We start from the raw sequence: 17,270 nt of genomic DNA on the forward strand, positions 1-17,270 counted from the left end.
TGATAACAAAACACATTTTAATTTACATCTTAAATGTGAGAAAACGTTTTATTTTGTGACTGCTAGTATTTTCTGAATAATTAAGTGATAAAAAGAGTGATTAATAAAATCCTGTCATTGTCATTGTCCTCAGCCCAATTGAACCAACAGCTTTAATATTTTGTCATGCTAAAAACTGTTATTTAGTAAAAACAAACTTCAGAAATAACAAGTTTAAGTTGTTATCATTCACATGAATTGATTAAAAACAGGGAGTTATAAATAAATTCTACAAATAAATTCTGTAAATATAATACAAATAAATTTACAAGTGTCCCCATGTTTCTGTCAGTCCAGTCAAATTTGCTTCAACTTTACCATAAAATGTGTGCAATACAAGTGACATTATTTGATGGAGAAGCTGACGGTGATCAAGGATCCGTCCCATCATTAAATTGTATGATTTTATGCTTGTTTTTTTTTATGGGTTTTTTTTTTTTTGAGGATGACAAGCTTAAGTCAGGCCCTGACACATTTTTTAGAAGTGAAATGTACATTTCTAATACAATGTCTTATAAATCTCCACTTCAGCAGCACATACACACACCAGACTTTGTCATTTTATTCATATCTTTATTGTGAAGGTTTTCTTAAAGAGATATTATAACAAAACATTTTATTTTACATCTGAAATGTAAGAAATGTGTTTATTTGGTGGCTGTTGGTATTTTCTGAGTGATAAAAAGAGTGATTAATAGAATCTCTAAAATCAGACACACACTAATTCATCCAATGTGCCCATTTTTGTGCTGGAAGTCTACAAATACATGACATTTAAGAGAACTTTTCAGTCAAAAATGTTTGCATTTCATAATGTAACTATCCATAAACAGTGTGGTGATAACTATTACCTTTTTGTCACTGTTAACTTGCCGTAATAAATACTTTACATATTAACTGACAATTCATTGTTTCTGTGACAATAATATATTGTCTTAAGTTCCAACTGGTAGTTATTAAATTTCACATTCCCTCCTTGGGCGTCTGTAACAAGTCAGTCAGTGGGCTGAACAGCACGGCTTCTGTGACGTATCACTCTTGTTTTTAAAGCGCCAATTGGTTAGTTGACTTGGAGGGGCGTTTCAGAATGCCCGATGCAGGTCTCTGATTGGTTACTCGAGATGCGATGCCGCTTTCACATGACGGACGTCCGTCAAAGATAGCGAGTCGTTACGACAGCTGCAGACAAGAATCAGACCGTTATTCTCTTCACTCTTATCTGTGAAACACTTCTTGTTTTCCTCAAATACACTCTCTGGAAATGTTATTTAATCCTACTGGCCTGACCGAATGTTTACAAGAATGGGAGGATTTGGAAAAAGACTACCAGCAGATTCAGGTAGTGCTCTTTCTTTCTTCAGTGCTAATAAGATGGATAGCTCGACAACTCTGTTCTGACAGACCTCACCTTTCTTTTAATAACTAACAGTTATTCTGTGTACATCATGTTTTTACTCATACACATATAGAAATATCGCCGTTCATAGATGGTGGTTGTATAGTTAGGATTCAGTTTTGAGTTCTAGCAGCTTAGCAGTTTAATCCATACCAACTCACAGTTAAATAACGTAAGTGGTGGCATGAAGAGCGCAGATCTATTCTTTTGTTAGGTAACTTACTTCACTCACATTCTCTCAAATATAACGTGTAATACACATTTTATTATATTAAATGTGCTGGATAAAGAACTTTGTGATAGACACTATATGTCAATAACGTTAATATTGTAATAAAAGCTTCTAAACATCTAATTTAATATATATGTACCAAGGTCATATAATTATCATCTTTAGATTAAAATGGTTTCATACTTGGTTTCATGTAAAAGTTGTACAGGCTAGTTAGTTATAGGTAGGGCCAGACAGAATCTGGTTATTTCTGGGGAGAATTTTGTAAAATATCTGCGAATTTATTTTGAATGACTTTGGGAGTATTTGGGAGAATCGTAACCAAAAACTTGATATATGAAATAAAAAATAATATCTTTTTGACTTTTATTTAATGTTTACAATGCAAATCCAATTAGATCCACTTTTTTTGGTAAACAAAGCAAGTCTTTCATATTATATTGTATTGTATTATTGTATTGTAAATATATCATATAAACATTTTCATATTAATCAATAATATTACTAAAACTAATTTAACAACTAAATAAATATAAATTTACACACATTTGCAGAAGTAAATAAATAGACTCAATGATTGGCTAAATCTGTGGATTTCTGCGCTCACAGATTCCATGTGGGCCTAGATATGGGTTAGACTGCTGTATATTTTTCATACATTTAAAAATGAAAGGTTCTTTAATGGCAACAGTGGTTCCATGAAGACACTTTTACATCGATGGAACTTTTTGATTCCACAAAAGTTCTTTATACAGGACAAAAGTTGTTTTTATAGATTATGTAATTATACTGTAAATAATGTTTTTTTTTTTTTAAAGAAGATTTTGCTAAAAAAAACATTACTTAGGGATCCAGAAATGGTTCTTCTAAGGCATTACTGTTTTTTGTTTTTTTTTTGGTTCTGCCTTGCACCTTTATATTTTACTTTTTAAAATTATGAGTAATTAAAATGATTCATAATAATAAAGTATTGGGAAAGTATTAAGAGTTATTAGCAAATGAGACATTTTATTCTATTTTAATATATTTGGTATAATATTAAGATATAATTAACAAAAAATATATATAAAAAAACTATAAAAATATCTGTGTTTGTGTAATACAAAATTGTAATATATCTACATGTGCTTTACAGGACACGCATCGACATTACAAACATAAGCTGGAGGAAGTTTCGAAATTGCAAGAAAGCTGTTCCTCCTCCATTGCACGGCAGAGGAAAAAGTTAAAGGATCTCTCAGAATCCCTGGAGGAGTCAGTCATCAGCTTATAATATATAATATAAACAATATTCAAGTGCACCCCATATTCATCCAATTTTTTTCTTTTATAGATGCAAAGGGGCGGTGAATCCAGAAGATGTAAATAAAATAGACGACATCCAAGAGTCTATAAAAGAAAGACCAAATGTCTTTTTTGAGATGGAGGCCTTCTTGCCCAAGAAAAACGGGTAATGCAAATGAGAGCTATCTGAGGTCACTACAGACACACCTTTTGTTCAAATACACATTATCAGCATTGACTATTCAAAGTAGATCATACAACTTTGTATTTGCCTGTTTCATTATACTAAAACACTGTCCACCTTAAACTACTATGGACTAAAGGTGTGGTAAAGATCCATAAATAGTGGTGTTTGGACTTGTAATCTACTTCGTTCAGCACATACAATGATTTCTGAATAATACCTGATGCTAATAGAAAATATTTGACCTTGTTTATATTCCAGGTTATACCTCAGTCTTGTTCTAGGAAATGTGAACGTCACATTACTTAACAAGCAATCCAAGTAAGTTCTTTCTAAAACTGTGCGTTTTAAAATCCACAATGGTCTTGACTTGTGATCGTCATGTTTCAACACTGTGATATCATGAAGTGCTCTAATGTTAATGAGTCATCCTGAGTCATGTGATTTGCCTGCTTCTCCTTTGTACAGGTTTGCCTATAAAGACGAGTATGAGAAATTCAAACTATACTTGACCGTGCTGCTCTTGTTTTTTTCATTCACCTGCCGGTTTTTGGTCAGCTACAGGTACGTTTTAGGCTACTAAATATATTAAAATGGTCACAAAAAATGTAAACCATACACTAATTGGAACTCTGCCTTTTTCATTGATGCTTTATTTAAATAATTTATTAATTTAAATAAATGATTAGTTGATTGATGAACAGAGAATGATGAAATGTTGTTTTTGCCCTCTTTTGACAGGGTTGTAGATGCACTATTCAACTTCCTGTTGGTGTGGTACTATTGTACACTGACGATAAGAGAAAGCATCCTCATTAATAATGGGTCTAAGTGAGAATAATCATATGCTTGTGCTCTTAAAAAATAAAGGTTCTTTTAAAAATCATAAAAATTATTCTAGGGCAGCTCAGTGGTTATCACTGTTGCTTCACAGCAAGAAAGTCGCTGTTTCGAGTCTTGGCTAGGCCAGTTGGCATTTCTCTGTGGAGTTTGCATGTTCTCCCCGTGTTCAAGTGGGTTTCCTCCAGGTTCTCCGATGTCACCCAAATTCCGAAGACATGTGCTATAGGTGAATTGAATAAACTAAATTGCCTGAAGTGTATGAATGCATGTGTGAATGGGTGTTTCCCAGTATTGGGTTGTGGCTGGAAAGGCATCCGCTGTGTAAAAACACTTGCCAGAATAGTTGACGGTTCATTCCACTGTGGTGACTCCTGATAAATAAGGTACTAAGCCGAAGAAACATTAATAAGCGAAAAATCAGTCTATAGGCCTTCATAGACACACTAAAACATTTTAAGCCAGTACAACAACACAAACATAATACTTATTTCCTTTAGCTTTTTCTTGTTCACTTAACTTTTGAAAACATCAGTTGCACTAACCTAAAATTTCTGAAGTTGAATAAACAAAAAAACTCTTGGAAATTGGTACTAAGAAATAATACATTTTCTGAACAAACAAACATAGTTCCATTGAAAAAAAATAAATAAATAAACGAAAACAGAGACAAATGTTAACTAAACATTTATTAGACAAAGAATTAGAAACAGGACAAATAAACAATAATGGTAAAACAACACTAACAGTAAAAAAAGACAAGGGTCAAAACATGGCAGGACAAACAGGGAAAAATGCTTTGTAATGCTTCACATGTGAATCATGCCTTGCTGTTTTTTTTCAACTGAACTATGTTTGTTTGTTCAGATAATGTATTATTTCTTAGTACCAATTTCCACAAGAGTTTTTTGTCCACTCAGCTTCAGACATTTTAGGTTAGTGCAACTGATGTTTTCAAAAGTTGAGTACACATTGGCGCCAATGGTGTAGTATCAAGGGCGTAGGTTTGCATTTGACATTGGTGGGGACAAGTGAATCAAAAAAAAAAAAATTTATATATATATAGACAGTTGATATCAGAATAATTAGCCCTTCTTTAATTTTGTTTCTTTTTTAAAAATTCCCTAAATTATGTTTAACAGTGCAAGGAAATGTTCACAGTATGTCTGATAATATTTTTTCTTCTGGAGAAAGTCTTATTTGTTTTATTTCGGCTAGAATAAAAGCAGTTTTAAATTTTTTAAACACCATTTTAAGGACAAAATTAACTTGCATAATTAACCTGCCTAGTTAACCTAATTAACCTAGTTAAGACTTTAAATGTCACTTTAAGCTGTATAGAAGTGTCTTGAAAAACATGTAGTCAAATATTATTTATTGTCATCATAGCAAATATAAAACAAATCAGTTATTAGAGATGAGTTATTAAAACTATTATGTTTAGAAATGTGTTGAAAAAATCTGCTCTCCGTAAAACAGAAATTGGGAAAAAAATAAACAGGGGGGGTAATAATTCTGGGGGCTAATAATTCTGACTTCAACTGTATATAATTATTCCTCTCTTCATACAATTTATTAAGTTAAATTAAATAGTCAAGCCCGTAGCCAAGGGGGTTTTTGGGTGGTTCAAAAGGCCAAAAGTTGGATTATTATTATCATTAATAATAATAATAATAATAATAATAATAAAAAGTAACTTTTCTTTATTCTAGATTTTCATTATTTATAAAACTGTAATATAATTTTTTTAAATGCACATTTGTAAATGAACACTAGAATGCAAATATAAAAAATATTATAATAGGGTGGCAGTTTGACAAAATGGTAGGGAATATTTTTGGTGCAGGCTAATCATTAAAGATCCAGTTTTTGAAGGATTAGTTCACTCAAAATGGAAAATTCTGTTATTAATTACTTAACTATTTGATTTGATCTCATGCTAACCATCCCTGAAACCTTTTCCCTAAAAAAACATTTTCAGGACACAAATTAAGATATTTTAGATGAAATTAGAGAATACTAGGGAATATAAAAATACTCTCAGAACATTACATGTGGTTCAACTCTTATCATACAAAGCTCCAAGAACCCTTTTGTGGACCAAAAACTTAAGAAAAAAACTTCTTGTTGTATTGTGAAGATTAAATGCACACTCAAATCTGATGCTGAAGATGTAGATGAACAGCATTTTAAAAAGTATTTTGGTGCACAAAAGTGTTTTTGGAGCTTCCTATGATTACATTTGAACCACTGAAGTCACATGCAATGTTCTGACAGCGTATATGGTTTCTTTTCTGGACTTTGAGCAGCTGTTGTCATGTATGAGAGAGCTCTTGGATTTCATCTAAAATGTCTTAAAATTGTGTCCTGAACATGAACGAAATGATTGGAATGACGTGAATAATTAATATAATCCTTGTAATTTTTGGGTGAACTAATCCTTAAAAGATCTCGATTTAAAGTTTTGTTCCAAGCATTTTACACACAGCCAATAAAAAGTGAAATACTTGCAATACTTCCAAGGGGAGTTTCATTTTTGGGGAATTTCAGAATGATTTTTTCATGGGATCACTGCATATATCCCTTTTTGGAGCCTTTGTTTTTAGAGAGCACATGATATTTATTTTTTGCCATATATTAACTGATCTTACTGGTTATATGATAACATTTAAATCCTTGACTTTTGTTTCAGGATCAAGGGCTGGTGGGTGTTTCAACACTATGTTTCAACATTTCTCTCTGGAGTAATGCTGACCTGGTATGAATAACTCTTTACTGTAGATATTATTAAGCAAACAACCTTTGAAACCGAACTGCGTTAATTAAAGTATTTTAATGTGCATTAGATTAATCAGATAATTATATTTTGATGATGTGATTAGAATTAATCACACTTCTGAGCAACAGCAAAACGGAAAATGAGTGTGAGAATATGTGTGTGTGTCTCACAGGCCTGATGGCGAGCTGTATCAGATGTTCAGAAATCAGTTCCTGTCTTACTCCATGTATATAAGTAAGATCATAACTGCTGACTCTTTTAAACCAATAATTATTATTATTCAGTGTAATAATAATTATAATTAGTCAATGTTTAATGGTTTATTGTGTTGTTTTGCTTTCAGATTTTGTTCAGTTTTTCCAGTACTATTACCAGAGTGGCTGCTTATACAGACTTAGAGCTCTTGGAGAAAGACACAACATGGACCTCACGGTTGGTGGGTAGTCTGTTGTTTTGTTTTGATTCAGTTCAATTCAAGTTTATTTGTATAGCACTTTACACAATTAGGCTGCACAATATATTTTTTTAGCATCAATATTGCAGTAGTTACATCGCAGGATCTGCAGTGTCAAATCAGGATTATAGTTTTAAGAGTTCCCATTTAGATATCCTTAGAGTTAATAGCAGGTTTGGCATGCTGTCCCTGGAGAGAATTTTGAGTTCGGAGATACTTAAGCCCAAGGCTCTCACCCGGTTAATAAGCATATAAGGGGATCCGAGATCAGGTAGGTATCAAGAGCTCCCCTTAGAAAAGGGAGGAAAAGGAAGAGATGGGGTGAAAGGGGGGATTTTTCCAAAACGAAGATAGAGCAGTAGTAAAACGATCTATTTATTGTAAGTTTGGACCACTCTGATTGGATTATTACCGATTACAGATGAGCAGCCAGTCGTGCTCAATCATATCACGCGCTCCTCTCGAAATTAGTTTCTGAAACTTCACTTAGCAGGACTTGAAAACACACTTGACTGTTGTGTAATTGCAAAATTAACCAAAAAGTTACCAAAAAAATTTATCATTTGCATGTGTTTTAAAGACTGTGAATGCATTTCAAGCCAGTTTAAGGTTTGGTAACTTCAAGACAGATTAATACAGTATACATACAATGAAGGTTACACAGTATTATTTATTTTACATTTAATTGTTCAATTTGTGTACCTGAACACTGTTAGACACTCAGAAAATCCATAAAACATCTATTTCTTTTGTAACTTTGCTTTACGGTATTTATCATTGCTTGTTATTTGGATTATCAAATGTAATATAGATGCACTCTACTACAAAATAATCCTATATTTATCCGAATATATCCTAAAATGATTAATTCTTTCCAAATTGAGCGATTCTTTTTATCTGTTAAAATTATGCTCAATATTGCAATATGCATCTCACAAAAATAAAACATTGTAATGTCAGTTTTTTCCAATATTGTGCAATTCGCAATAATTATTGTTCCAAAGCAGCTTTACAAAAGGTGCACATTATTGCAATATAATCAAATTCAGAAAACTTAAGGTTTGTAGTTACCATAATTTTATTAATTACTAATAACTTTAACTAAATAACTAGTAACTAATAGCTGTTGACAGCTGAAGTTATTTATAAACATAGTTAACCTGCAGTTATATAGTATATAGGTGATGTCCATGTGTACGTGTTTTATGAAGTGTATTTGTGTATTAAGTGTATTGGGTTTTCCCTCATTATATTGAGGTTAAATCAATTATCTTTTTTTATCAGAGGGGTTTCAGTCTTGGATGTGGAGGGGTCTCACCTTTCTCCTGCCTTTCCTTTTCTTGGGCCATGTAAGTTTGACATTGCGTTTGCTAATCTTGTGTTTTTTTGCAATAAATGCCGTCATCTTGGATTACACTCACTTCCTGTTTTATAAAATCATTGTGGTAAAAGTTCTTCAGTAAGGCGATAGATTCTACCCAGCAGGCACACAATGTCTTAAGACTTTGATATTTGGTTAGATTTAGGTCGTGACGTCAGGTGACCAAAATTCCATCTCTAGCATCCAAGGACAGCGTTATTTTGATGTCCAATAATGACGTCAAATAATGTTTGATATTTGGTTGATTTTAAGTTGTGTTGGAAAGTGACCAAAATTCAGCGTCGAACCAACATCTTAAACCAACTGTCACGTTACGCGATTAAACAGGAACAAAAGGTGCGGATCCAAGTGCAGATTTTAATATAATATCGTGCAGAAACAGTGACAAAAAATCCAAAATTGCAAAGTGCAAAATAACAAAATGGCAAACAAACAAAACAAGAAACTAAGACAGATTAACTCGAACTAGACTATAACAAGATGCAAGAACAAGATCAGGAACAGCATACCAAGGATGACAAGATATACAAACGACGCAGTAACAAACAGAGGTGGAATGGTTGTATAAATAGTCCAGGAAATCAACGGTAAACAGACACAGCTGTGATGGCAGATCAGTGTACGTGGACCGGATGTAATGCGCGTGGTATGTATGGACTTGTAGTTTTTGGGCGCTGTAGTTCACTCTCAGTGTCCGTTGAACTACAGCGCCCTCAGGTGGTCACTGACAGTCATGACACTAGCATCATATTGTCGTCAAATACTGACGTTTATTCGTCAGCTATAGCAACCAAAATATAATGTATAATAGATGTCGTAGTGGTAACGTTCACACAACGTCAACTGTAGCATCATTAGGTGTTGATATTTGGTTGATTTCAGGTTGGACGTTGCACATTGATGTCGTCTTACCTTGAGTTCTGTCGTCAACCTGATTTTCATTTCCAAACAAAATGCAACGTCCACACAATGTTGGGGTACAACGTCAATTTGTAGTCATGTTGATGACCTGTGCCTGCTGGGTAGTTTCGGAATGAAAACCTCTATTTGTTTTCAGGGAAATAGATTTTTTTAAACAATAGCTGATACATTTTTAAAGGGTCAGTTCACCCAAAAAAGAAAATTATGTCAATTAATTACTAGTGGTGTAACGGATCACATCTCATGGTTTGGATCACACTATGGTTTTTGAGTCATGGATCGGATCATTGATTTGGATCAGCAAAAAAAAGGCTCCTCCTTTTTTAATATGATTTCCATTTATTACCAAAACAGCACTGCAAGAAACGTTTGGTTTTAACAAACAGAACTTAAAACTTGTAATTTTAATAAAGAATTAAAATCAAGAAATAACCAGCTGAATAAAAGAAAAGGTAAAATATTAAATACTGTGATCTTTGCTGATAATGCTAAATGTATAAATGTTTTTAACATTATAATCTTGTACAACACGTCATGTGTATTTTTTACTCTCATTTTCAATTAATGATTCAGTGATTCACTCATAGACCTTTGTTTACCTTCATAACACAAATTAAGATACTTTAGATGAAATTTGAGAGCTCCCTCATCCTCCATATAAAGATGTCCCGAGGCGTTTTAAGTCCAGAAAAGAAACCAAAAACTTTGTCAGAAAATTCCAAGTGATCTCAGTGGTTCAAATCTAATCATACAAAGCTCCATGAAGACTTAACAGCAGGTGGCGCTCTAGGCTAGTTTTTAACCATAAATGTAAATGCTCATTAGGAATGATTTTCTTTCTTTCGTTCATCTTGAAAGTTGGCTTTTATGCAGAGGTGGATATAACCAGTAATTCAATTCAATATTAATACATCTTTATGTCTATAGCGCTTTTACAATGTAGATTGTGTCAAAGCAGCTTAACATAGAAGTTCTAGTAAGCAGTCGCTTAGGGCCTCAGGAAATTGGGGTCTCTTAATAAATACCTAGAAGTGTAAATTCTACCTATAAATTATATGAAACAATTTTCTAGCCATCTGCTTTTAAAAAAATCAGTTCAGAATCGATTTCCTTAATGATTTTTTTCCACATTTTTCACCACATTTTTTTGCCGTGCAGGCTTCAGTGGGTGACCAAAACGCCTTTAACTTTTCGCAGAGATTTCTTATTATTGATGTGAAATGTAAATATGCATGCTCTGATTCAGTTCTGTTATTTATATGCTGTGTACCTTGTGTTTCTAACCGTCTTACTTTGCATGCCAGTTTTTTCAGCTTTATAATGGGATTACACTCTTCCAAATGACTCAGCTTCCAGAATGGAAAGAGTGGCAGGTAAAAAATTTAAGTATAACTCTTTATCAAGGAGGTATTAGCTAAATAAAACATTGAACAAACAAAAACCATAAACATTAAATAAATAAAACATAAAATAGCATATTTACACAACACAATTTTCCACTAAAAATCACATCAATTCAATCTGAAATGTCTTCTTTTGTTTCTTAGGTTCTCATGTGTGGCTCTACTTTTCTCGTTTTGTTCATGGGAAACTTCTTCACCACTCTCGGTGTTGTTTACCACAAATACATGGATCAGGACAAAGCCAAAGGTTTATAGGCAACTGAACTCTTTACCAAGGCAATTTAAGCTTTATATTATTGATTTTTAACATGGTTATAAATGGGATTATTGTGCTATTCATGTCATTCTCATGACTCTCTGACTTAAATGTTTCTCCTGTTTGTGGTTCATCTTGACTAAATGGTGGTTTTTATAAACTTGTCTGAAGGCACAAGTGAAAGTCTTTTCTTTAAATCTAAAAAATATATATTTAATATTTTGTTGTAATATTTATTCAGTGAATAAACAGTTTTTCTATTAAATTCATGACAACAGGCTTGTGTTTTTCTACATTTTTGATCATTTGTTTGATTGTTTGTCTACAAGTTGTTGATTTTTCAGATTAAACCCTAAGAAGGAGGTTTATGTAATAATTTTTTTAAATTCCTATTTCACTTTGTTAACGTGACATCACTATGACATCATTAGCGTGAGTGATAGAGCATGTGCATTTAGCCACATTTTAGCCATGTCTTTGGGGGATTTTAGGGTTATTTCATAAATTGATTCAGGAAGGCGTTTCAAAAATGGGAAATAAAAATGTTTTACTTACGTTTTTTGAACCAAGACATATCGGTCTCGGCTTGGCACTTGAACTTGGTGAACTTTTAATATTGCTCGTATTTCCCTTTTCCAACTACACCCTTGTAACATTTATGCTTGCCAGATAAACAAGAACAATCAGCACGCACGTAATCACGCATCCTCAGTTTTGACGACGAGTACCGCTGTAAATAAATATATACGAATAAAACGTGTCGTTTCATTTTATTTAAATATTTTAACGCATATCAAATACTTCAACAAAGAAATTAGTTTGAGCTGTTGAGTCAAACTGTTAGTAGTTTGATAACATCAGCGAGGGATTTTTGGATATGCGTCTGGCAACACAATATGACGTAAGCTTGCGCTGTGCTCCGCTCTCCAGGCAGCTAACCGGAGGTATGTGTGTATTTTGTGTTTTTTTGCGTTGTATTGTCAATAAATTACAATGATAACGCTGACTAGTCGTGTATTGTCAATCCCCCATTATAGCCGTAAACAAAAAGCGAACATTTGGCTTTTATACGTTACAATATATCTCTCCTGTACAAAAAGTATTATGCCTGTAATAGCATTGAGTCAGATCAGATGGTAGGCAATGCGTAACGTAACTTTTCTACGTGATACTAAATGATTTCCATATTCATATTAGATGGTAATTTAAAGTATTCAAATAACAAAGCTGTAATACCATGATAAATCACCAATACACTCGTTAGTATTGTAGTATTTGTGCTTTTTAGCATTTGACGATGGTTTTGTAAGTTGTTTTGTAAGTTAACGCGTCATAGCTGCGTTGAAAGTTTGTGATTAACGTTAGTGGAAGAAAATACTAGGAATTAATCACAGTCATTCAATGGAAAGGACGTTTTGTACTGTTCTTCATTATGTAATTACAGTGAGTCTTCAAAAGAGGGCACAACATGACAATAAGTAACGTTACACTGTTGCTTCATACGTACAGTATGTCATGTCAGCTATGGGAAAAGAGGCTACCTGAGAATTTATGTGAATTGCCAGTTCTCGAAGAAAATATGGTCCGAGATGATCAATTTCATAAATGACAAATTATTGCCAAATTTTCATTTAGAATACAAACATATTATTTTTGGGTTTTTAAACTACAGAAAAAAATAGAGAAAGAAGCTTATTGTATCAATCTTTTGATAATATTTGCAAAGTACCATATTCACAGATGCAAATTCAATAACCAAAAACCATTTTATTCTGCTATACTAATTGAATTAAAACACTACATACAACATAAAGCAAATCACTCATAAAAAAGCCACCAAAACCGCTTTTTTACTTGAAACCTTTAAGATTTTGTAATCTCACAAGGCCCTTCTCGGTTAGTGTGCATACTTACACATTGTCTTATATGTTTTGTTCTGTACACCCCTGACACATTTTGTATTGTATTATAAACGTTGTTCTTTAAGCATTTAATAATAATCAAAACTTGAGAGTTCTCGCATCTTTTCTTCAGTAACAATTTACAATTTGTGTCACAATTTACTTTAAAAATGCTACAAATGATGATAGTGTTATGAGTTAAACGTGATATTTGCTTTATTCTGTGAACTACAGTTTACATTTCCTCCTAATTTAAAAAGAAAAAGTTGTCATTTAGTGCATATGTTTTGCACAAAATATGAAAAAGATGCCATTGTTTCAGACATGCTTATATTAACTTTAGACAAGACAATACCAATGTTTTAACATCAGGAGAGTTAAAACAAACTATTTTTCAAGACTCCTGATTTTGAATCACGGTAAATGTAAACATTTGTAATTTTTAACAATTGTCATTTTTTGAAAAAAGATAACCACGACCAGTTTTGACTTTTTTTGAAGATATGTAATATATGTGTTGGGGCAGCGTGGTAGCTGAGCAAAGGTCACTGGTTTGAGCCTCGGCAGGGTCAGTTGGCATTTCTGTGTGGAGTTTGCATGTTCTCCCCGTGTTTGCGTGGGTTTTTTCCTGGGGCACTGGTTTCTCCGACAAGTCCAAAGGCATGTTCTATAGGTGAATTGAGTAAGCTAAATTGTCCATAGTGTATGTATGTGAACAAGTTTGTATGGGTGTTTCCCAGTGATGGGTTGCAGCGGCAAGGGCATCCGCTGTGTAAAGCATATGCTGGATAAGTTGGCGGTTCATTTCACGACCCCGGATTATTAAAGGGACAAAGCTAATTAGAATGAATGTTGATATATGTAATATATATGTAGGTATCTTGCTGAATGTAAAAATTGTTTAAAAAATAATTTGTGGGCATATTGAATTCACAGTAAAGTGTCTAATGTTTCATATAACTTTTGTGAATGCCATCAAAATATCAGCAAAATGTAATTCCATCATCATTAAGGGCCCTATCATACACCCAGCGCAATGAGGTGCAAGATGTGTTTGGTGTGATTTGTTGCTATTTTCAGACCAGCGCAACCCTAATTTTCCTGTTTTGCACTACATTGTTTAAATAGCAAATCCATTTGCGGCACTTTATGGACTCATGGGTGTGCCGGTCTAGAAAGGAGGTGTGTTAAGGTGCATTGTTGGTGCGTTGCTGTTTTGTGGAAGTAAAAAATACTGCACAATTGACCAGCTAAAACTGCTCTAAAGTCCAGCACAGAGTGTGTTAGATATGCTCCTATGCAAGTTCAAACACTTACACATTGCTTAATACACACAGGATGAACAGCAACACACAAATATCTTAACAAATGAAAAAAAAAAAATTAAAATGTTACAAAGATTATTATTTACCACATAAATATAAAAAACACTGCCTCCATGCTTCACCTCGGGGGTCTTTTTCTGTTTATTCATGACAATTTGCAGATGTACAATCTTATTTTTATTAATACTTTTCATTTTATGCATATTTATATTTGTTTTAATAAAGTGTAATTATTATAAATTCTAATCAAGTTTAGATTTGTCCATCTGATGTGTTTTGGGGAGGTACGCATCACCATATGGGGCATAAGAATGTGTTTTTTGATATAACTATTTAATAATTATATATTTTTCTTTACCACACTTCATTATTATTGTTCACTTATTTGTTTGCTGGAAATTAGAACTGAATTTAGAAACAGTTTTGAAACAAATCTTTGCTCTAAACAAACAAAATTAAATATGTAGGCCTAGAGCTGCACGATTCTGGCTAAAATGAGAATCGCGATTCATTTGCTTAAAATAAAGATCACGATTTTCTCATGATTCTGTAGATGGAAAGTAAAGGTTAATAAGTAGTCTTATTTTTATTTCTCAAACATATGGTAAAACAATAATAATATTATAGGTAGGTCTACTGTTGGTTAAAATGCTCAATTTTGAATAGACTTAATTTGAATTATTGTTTGAGACATGTGCTTGCAATCTGTCATTGACAACATTATTAGACCATTTTTTCCTACTGGTAAAATCAGACATTTGTTATTATCAGATTCACACTTTCTATATAGTCAACATCACATAAGCAAGAGTAGTCAAACTGACACAGTAAACATTTATTCTCATGCACAACAATCTGTGTTTGCTATGAAAGAAAAACAAAATAAATGTTTGTCGTAATCATTACTCTAAAATGCCATGTGCACGCTTTCGGTTTCAGTTTTACTGCTAAGTGCTGTTCATACTTCTCGCGCGGCTCCCAAACGATCACTCTGTGCAACAAGCTATACAAGTATTACCTGTTATTCACAGCCTATGCAGGTTTTGTTCTCCAAAGCAAGCGCATGCCCGCCCTCTCTGTAGTAACAGCTGATGGTCAGTTCACGTCACGTGTGATTTCGCGTCTGCGAATACATCATTTCATGAAGACAGAAATGACATTTTGGGGTGAATCATACTTTATAAATACAGTATGTGACTCTTTAAACACCATTTGGAGGTGTCCATGTTGCTGAGCAACAGATGTAAAACAACGTGAAAACTTGTGCGGCCGCCTTTGCTTCTCTCCTGGCCTTGAAAATATAATTGGCAGAATCGTAGAAATGCTGGATTAAGATCGTCAAGGAGGTCGAATTGAGATCGTGATCTTTTTTTCGATTAATCGTGCAGCTCTATGTAGGCTGATGGATGTCTTCAGTGGAGGGAGTACAACACCGTTTCCTTATCCATAAAAGTAAAGGAGTAAAGTAAAGGGTAAAGGTAAAGTCGTTCTTCATCCTCGCGCTGCGGATGCTCTGTTAAACTCGCAAGTGAAGCTTTCAGTTTTTCCACTTACAAAGTCTGCGATGTAAATAGCAAATGCGTCATGGCGCGACACAACTGACTCTTAAAGGGAATGTGAGATGAGACTGATTGGTTTAATGCACTTTATTGTCAAAACAAAAACATAAATCAGTAATGCCTAGTTCAGACTGCGTGATTTTAGCCCCGATTTCGGCTCGCCGACAGGTTTTGAGAAATCGCTGACAAATGCCTGAAATCACAGGCAAATCGGTGCTCGTGCACGTGAGTGACAATCACACAGTATGAACTATCAACGACGCGATCTGAGAGAATCGCCGATGAGTCGCCGATGCCTGCGAGATATTTGGCGTGCTAAATATCTGGAGTTGTCGGCGATTCAAATCATGCCGTGTGAAATGAGTTTGGACTGAAAATAACATCAGCGATCGCCAACAGCCAATGAGAGAGCAGCTTTCACTTGCGTGTGTGTGTGTGTGTATACCTGCTGCAGGCCAGCGGGAGGCTGGGGGAGAAGTTAAAAGCGCTCTTTTTCGGTTTATTTGGACCCACGAAATGGAGGAAAAACCAGTGGAGGTTTGACAGGACTCAGGAGCAATCGTGTCTGTTTGACGTTTAATACAGAAAGAAATTAGTTTATTATCAACGTTGAGGAGAAATGGCTAATTCCCTTTAAACCAAGGTGAGCAAATATGTACATGTTCTACCCCATTAAAGGCTTCTTTCTCATTATGTAGTTAATAACAAAAGATATAATACGTGTTTTTGGCTGAGAGATGTAGTTTGGACGACGTTGTCGGCGATTCTTCCTATAGTAAAGTCATGCAGTGTGAAACCCCCTGTCACCGATCCATCTTGCAGTGTAAACAAAGCAGCGACGAAAAGCTAGCCCAGATAGTCATGCAGTGTGAAAACATCTGTGACACGACTACTTTGAAAATCATGCAGTCTGAACTCGGCATAAGAGAATAAGCTCAACCCTGTTAGACCTTGTGCCGGGGCGCAGAGCGAATTTTTCTATCCTTAAATAGCAAAAGTGGATTAGTACTTGCCATTATTGCTTTTGCGCCATGTGCTTTACACTTTGCTCCTGGATCATTAAAATAGAAAAGTGTAATACACATTTATATAATACAACATACTTATTGAACTGTATTAATTAAAATGATCAGTATTATTAAATATTTAAAGAAAGTGATCATATTAAATGTTATTTTTTTTAAATGTTTTTGAAGAACATAATTTTTTGTATATAAACCATTGTTACATTGAACTGTAGACAGTTTGTGTGAATAGATATGTCAATATTTTAAAGTCTGTGGATAATTTTTAAACTCAAGTGAATTGTTTGTTAA

The 17,270-nt window shown here is 33.8% G+C and overlaps 2 protein-coding genes and 1 long non-coding RNA gene across 6 annotated transcripts in view; 2 read left to right on the plus strand and 1 right to left on the minus strand.

Annotated features, from left to right (window-relative positions):
* Positions 1 to 591: 591 nt before the first annotated feature.
* Positions 592 to 11,859, minus strand: LOC147835126 (uncharacterized). Its single transcript, XR_015501361.1, has 2 exons — positions 11,725 to 11,859; positions 592 to 1,218 (listed from the first exon to the last, which is right to left on the minus strand). It is a non-coding gene; the product is annotated as an uncharacterized LOC147835126 (long non-coding RNA).
* tmem120aa (transmembrane protein 120Aa) lies at positions 1,195 to 11,438 on the plus strand. Of its 4 annotated transcripts, none has more exons than XM_087268700.1 (12): positions 1,195 to 1,378; positions 2,803 to 2,921; positions 3,001 to 3,117; positions 3,397 to 3,456; positions 3,604 to 3,699; positions 3,877 to 3,966; positions 6,668 to 6,733; positions 6,927 to 6,988; positions 7,098 to 7,186; positions 8,493 to 8,557; positions 10,815 to 10,883; positions 11,058 to 11,252. In XM_087268700.1, exons 1-11 carry the CDS (start codon positions 1,301 to 1,303, stop codon positions 10,852 to 10,854), a joined length of 882 nt encoding a protein of 293 aa, XP_087124826.1. In that variant the 5' UTR covers positions 1,195 to 1,300; the 3' UTR covers positions 10,855 to 10,883; positions 11,058 to 11,252. The 4 variants fall into 4 exon arrangements, 2 of the variants coding, with proteins under 2 accessions (XP_087124826.1, NP_001076452.1); NM_001082983.1 differs by having other exon boundaries at positions 1,213 to 1,378; positions 7,098 to 7,190; positions 11,058 to 11,438; XR_015500175.1 differs by lacking the exons at positions 6,668 to 6,733; positions 6,927 to 6,988; positions 7,098 to 7,186; ... (1 more) ...; positions 10,815 to 10,883; positions 11,058 to 11,252 and adding an exon at positions 4,911 to 5,013 and having other exon boundaries at positions 3,877 to 4,484.
* Positions 11,860 to 12,072: 213 nt separating the features above from the next.
* The window catches only part of pora (P450 (cytochrome) oxidoreductase a), a 37,137-nt gene continuing 31,939 nt past the window's right edge, over positions 12,073 to 17,270 (plus strand). The window contains 1 exon segment of the mRNA NM_001034982.1: positions 12,073 to 12,113. The gene's annotated coding sequence lies outside the window, so the exon portion shown is untranslated.

The sequence above is a fragment of the Danio rerio genome, chromosome 10 (genome assembly GCF_052040795.2).
Source record: "Danio rerio strain M-AB ecotype USA chromosome 10, GRCz13ab, whole genome shotgun sequence".
Classification (NCBI taxonomy): domain Eukaryota; kingdom Metazoa; phylum Chordata; class Actinopteri; order Cypriniformes; family Danionidae; genus Danio; species Danio rerio.

Bases quoted from the DNA above. Each gene is read 5' to 3' on its own strand.
- tmem120aa (NM_001082983.1), top strand. From the start codon at position 1,301: ATGTTATTTAATCCTACTGGCCTGACCGAATGTTTACAAGAATGGGAG. The intron at 3,457-3,603 runs GTAAGTTCTTTC...TCCTTTGTACAG, and splicing joins TTACTTAACAAGCAATCCAA to GTTTGCCTATAAAGACGAGT. The intron at 8,558-10,814 runs GTAAGTTTGACA...TTTGCATGCCAG, and splicing joins CTTTCCTTTTCTTGGGCCAT to TTTTTTCAGCTTTATAATGG.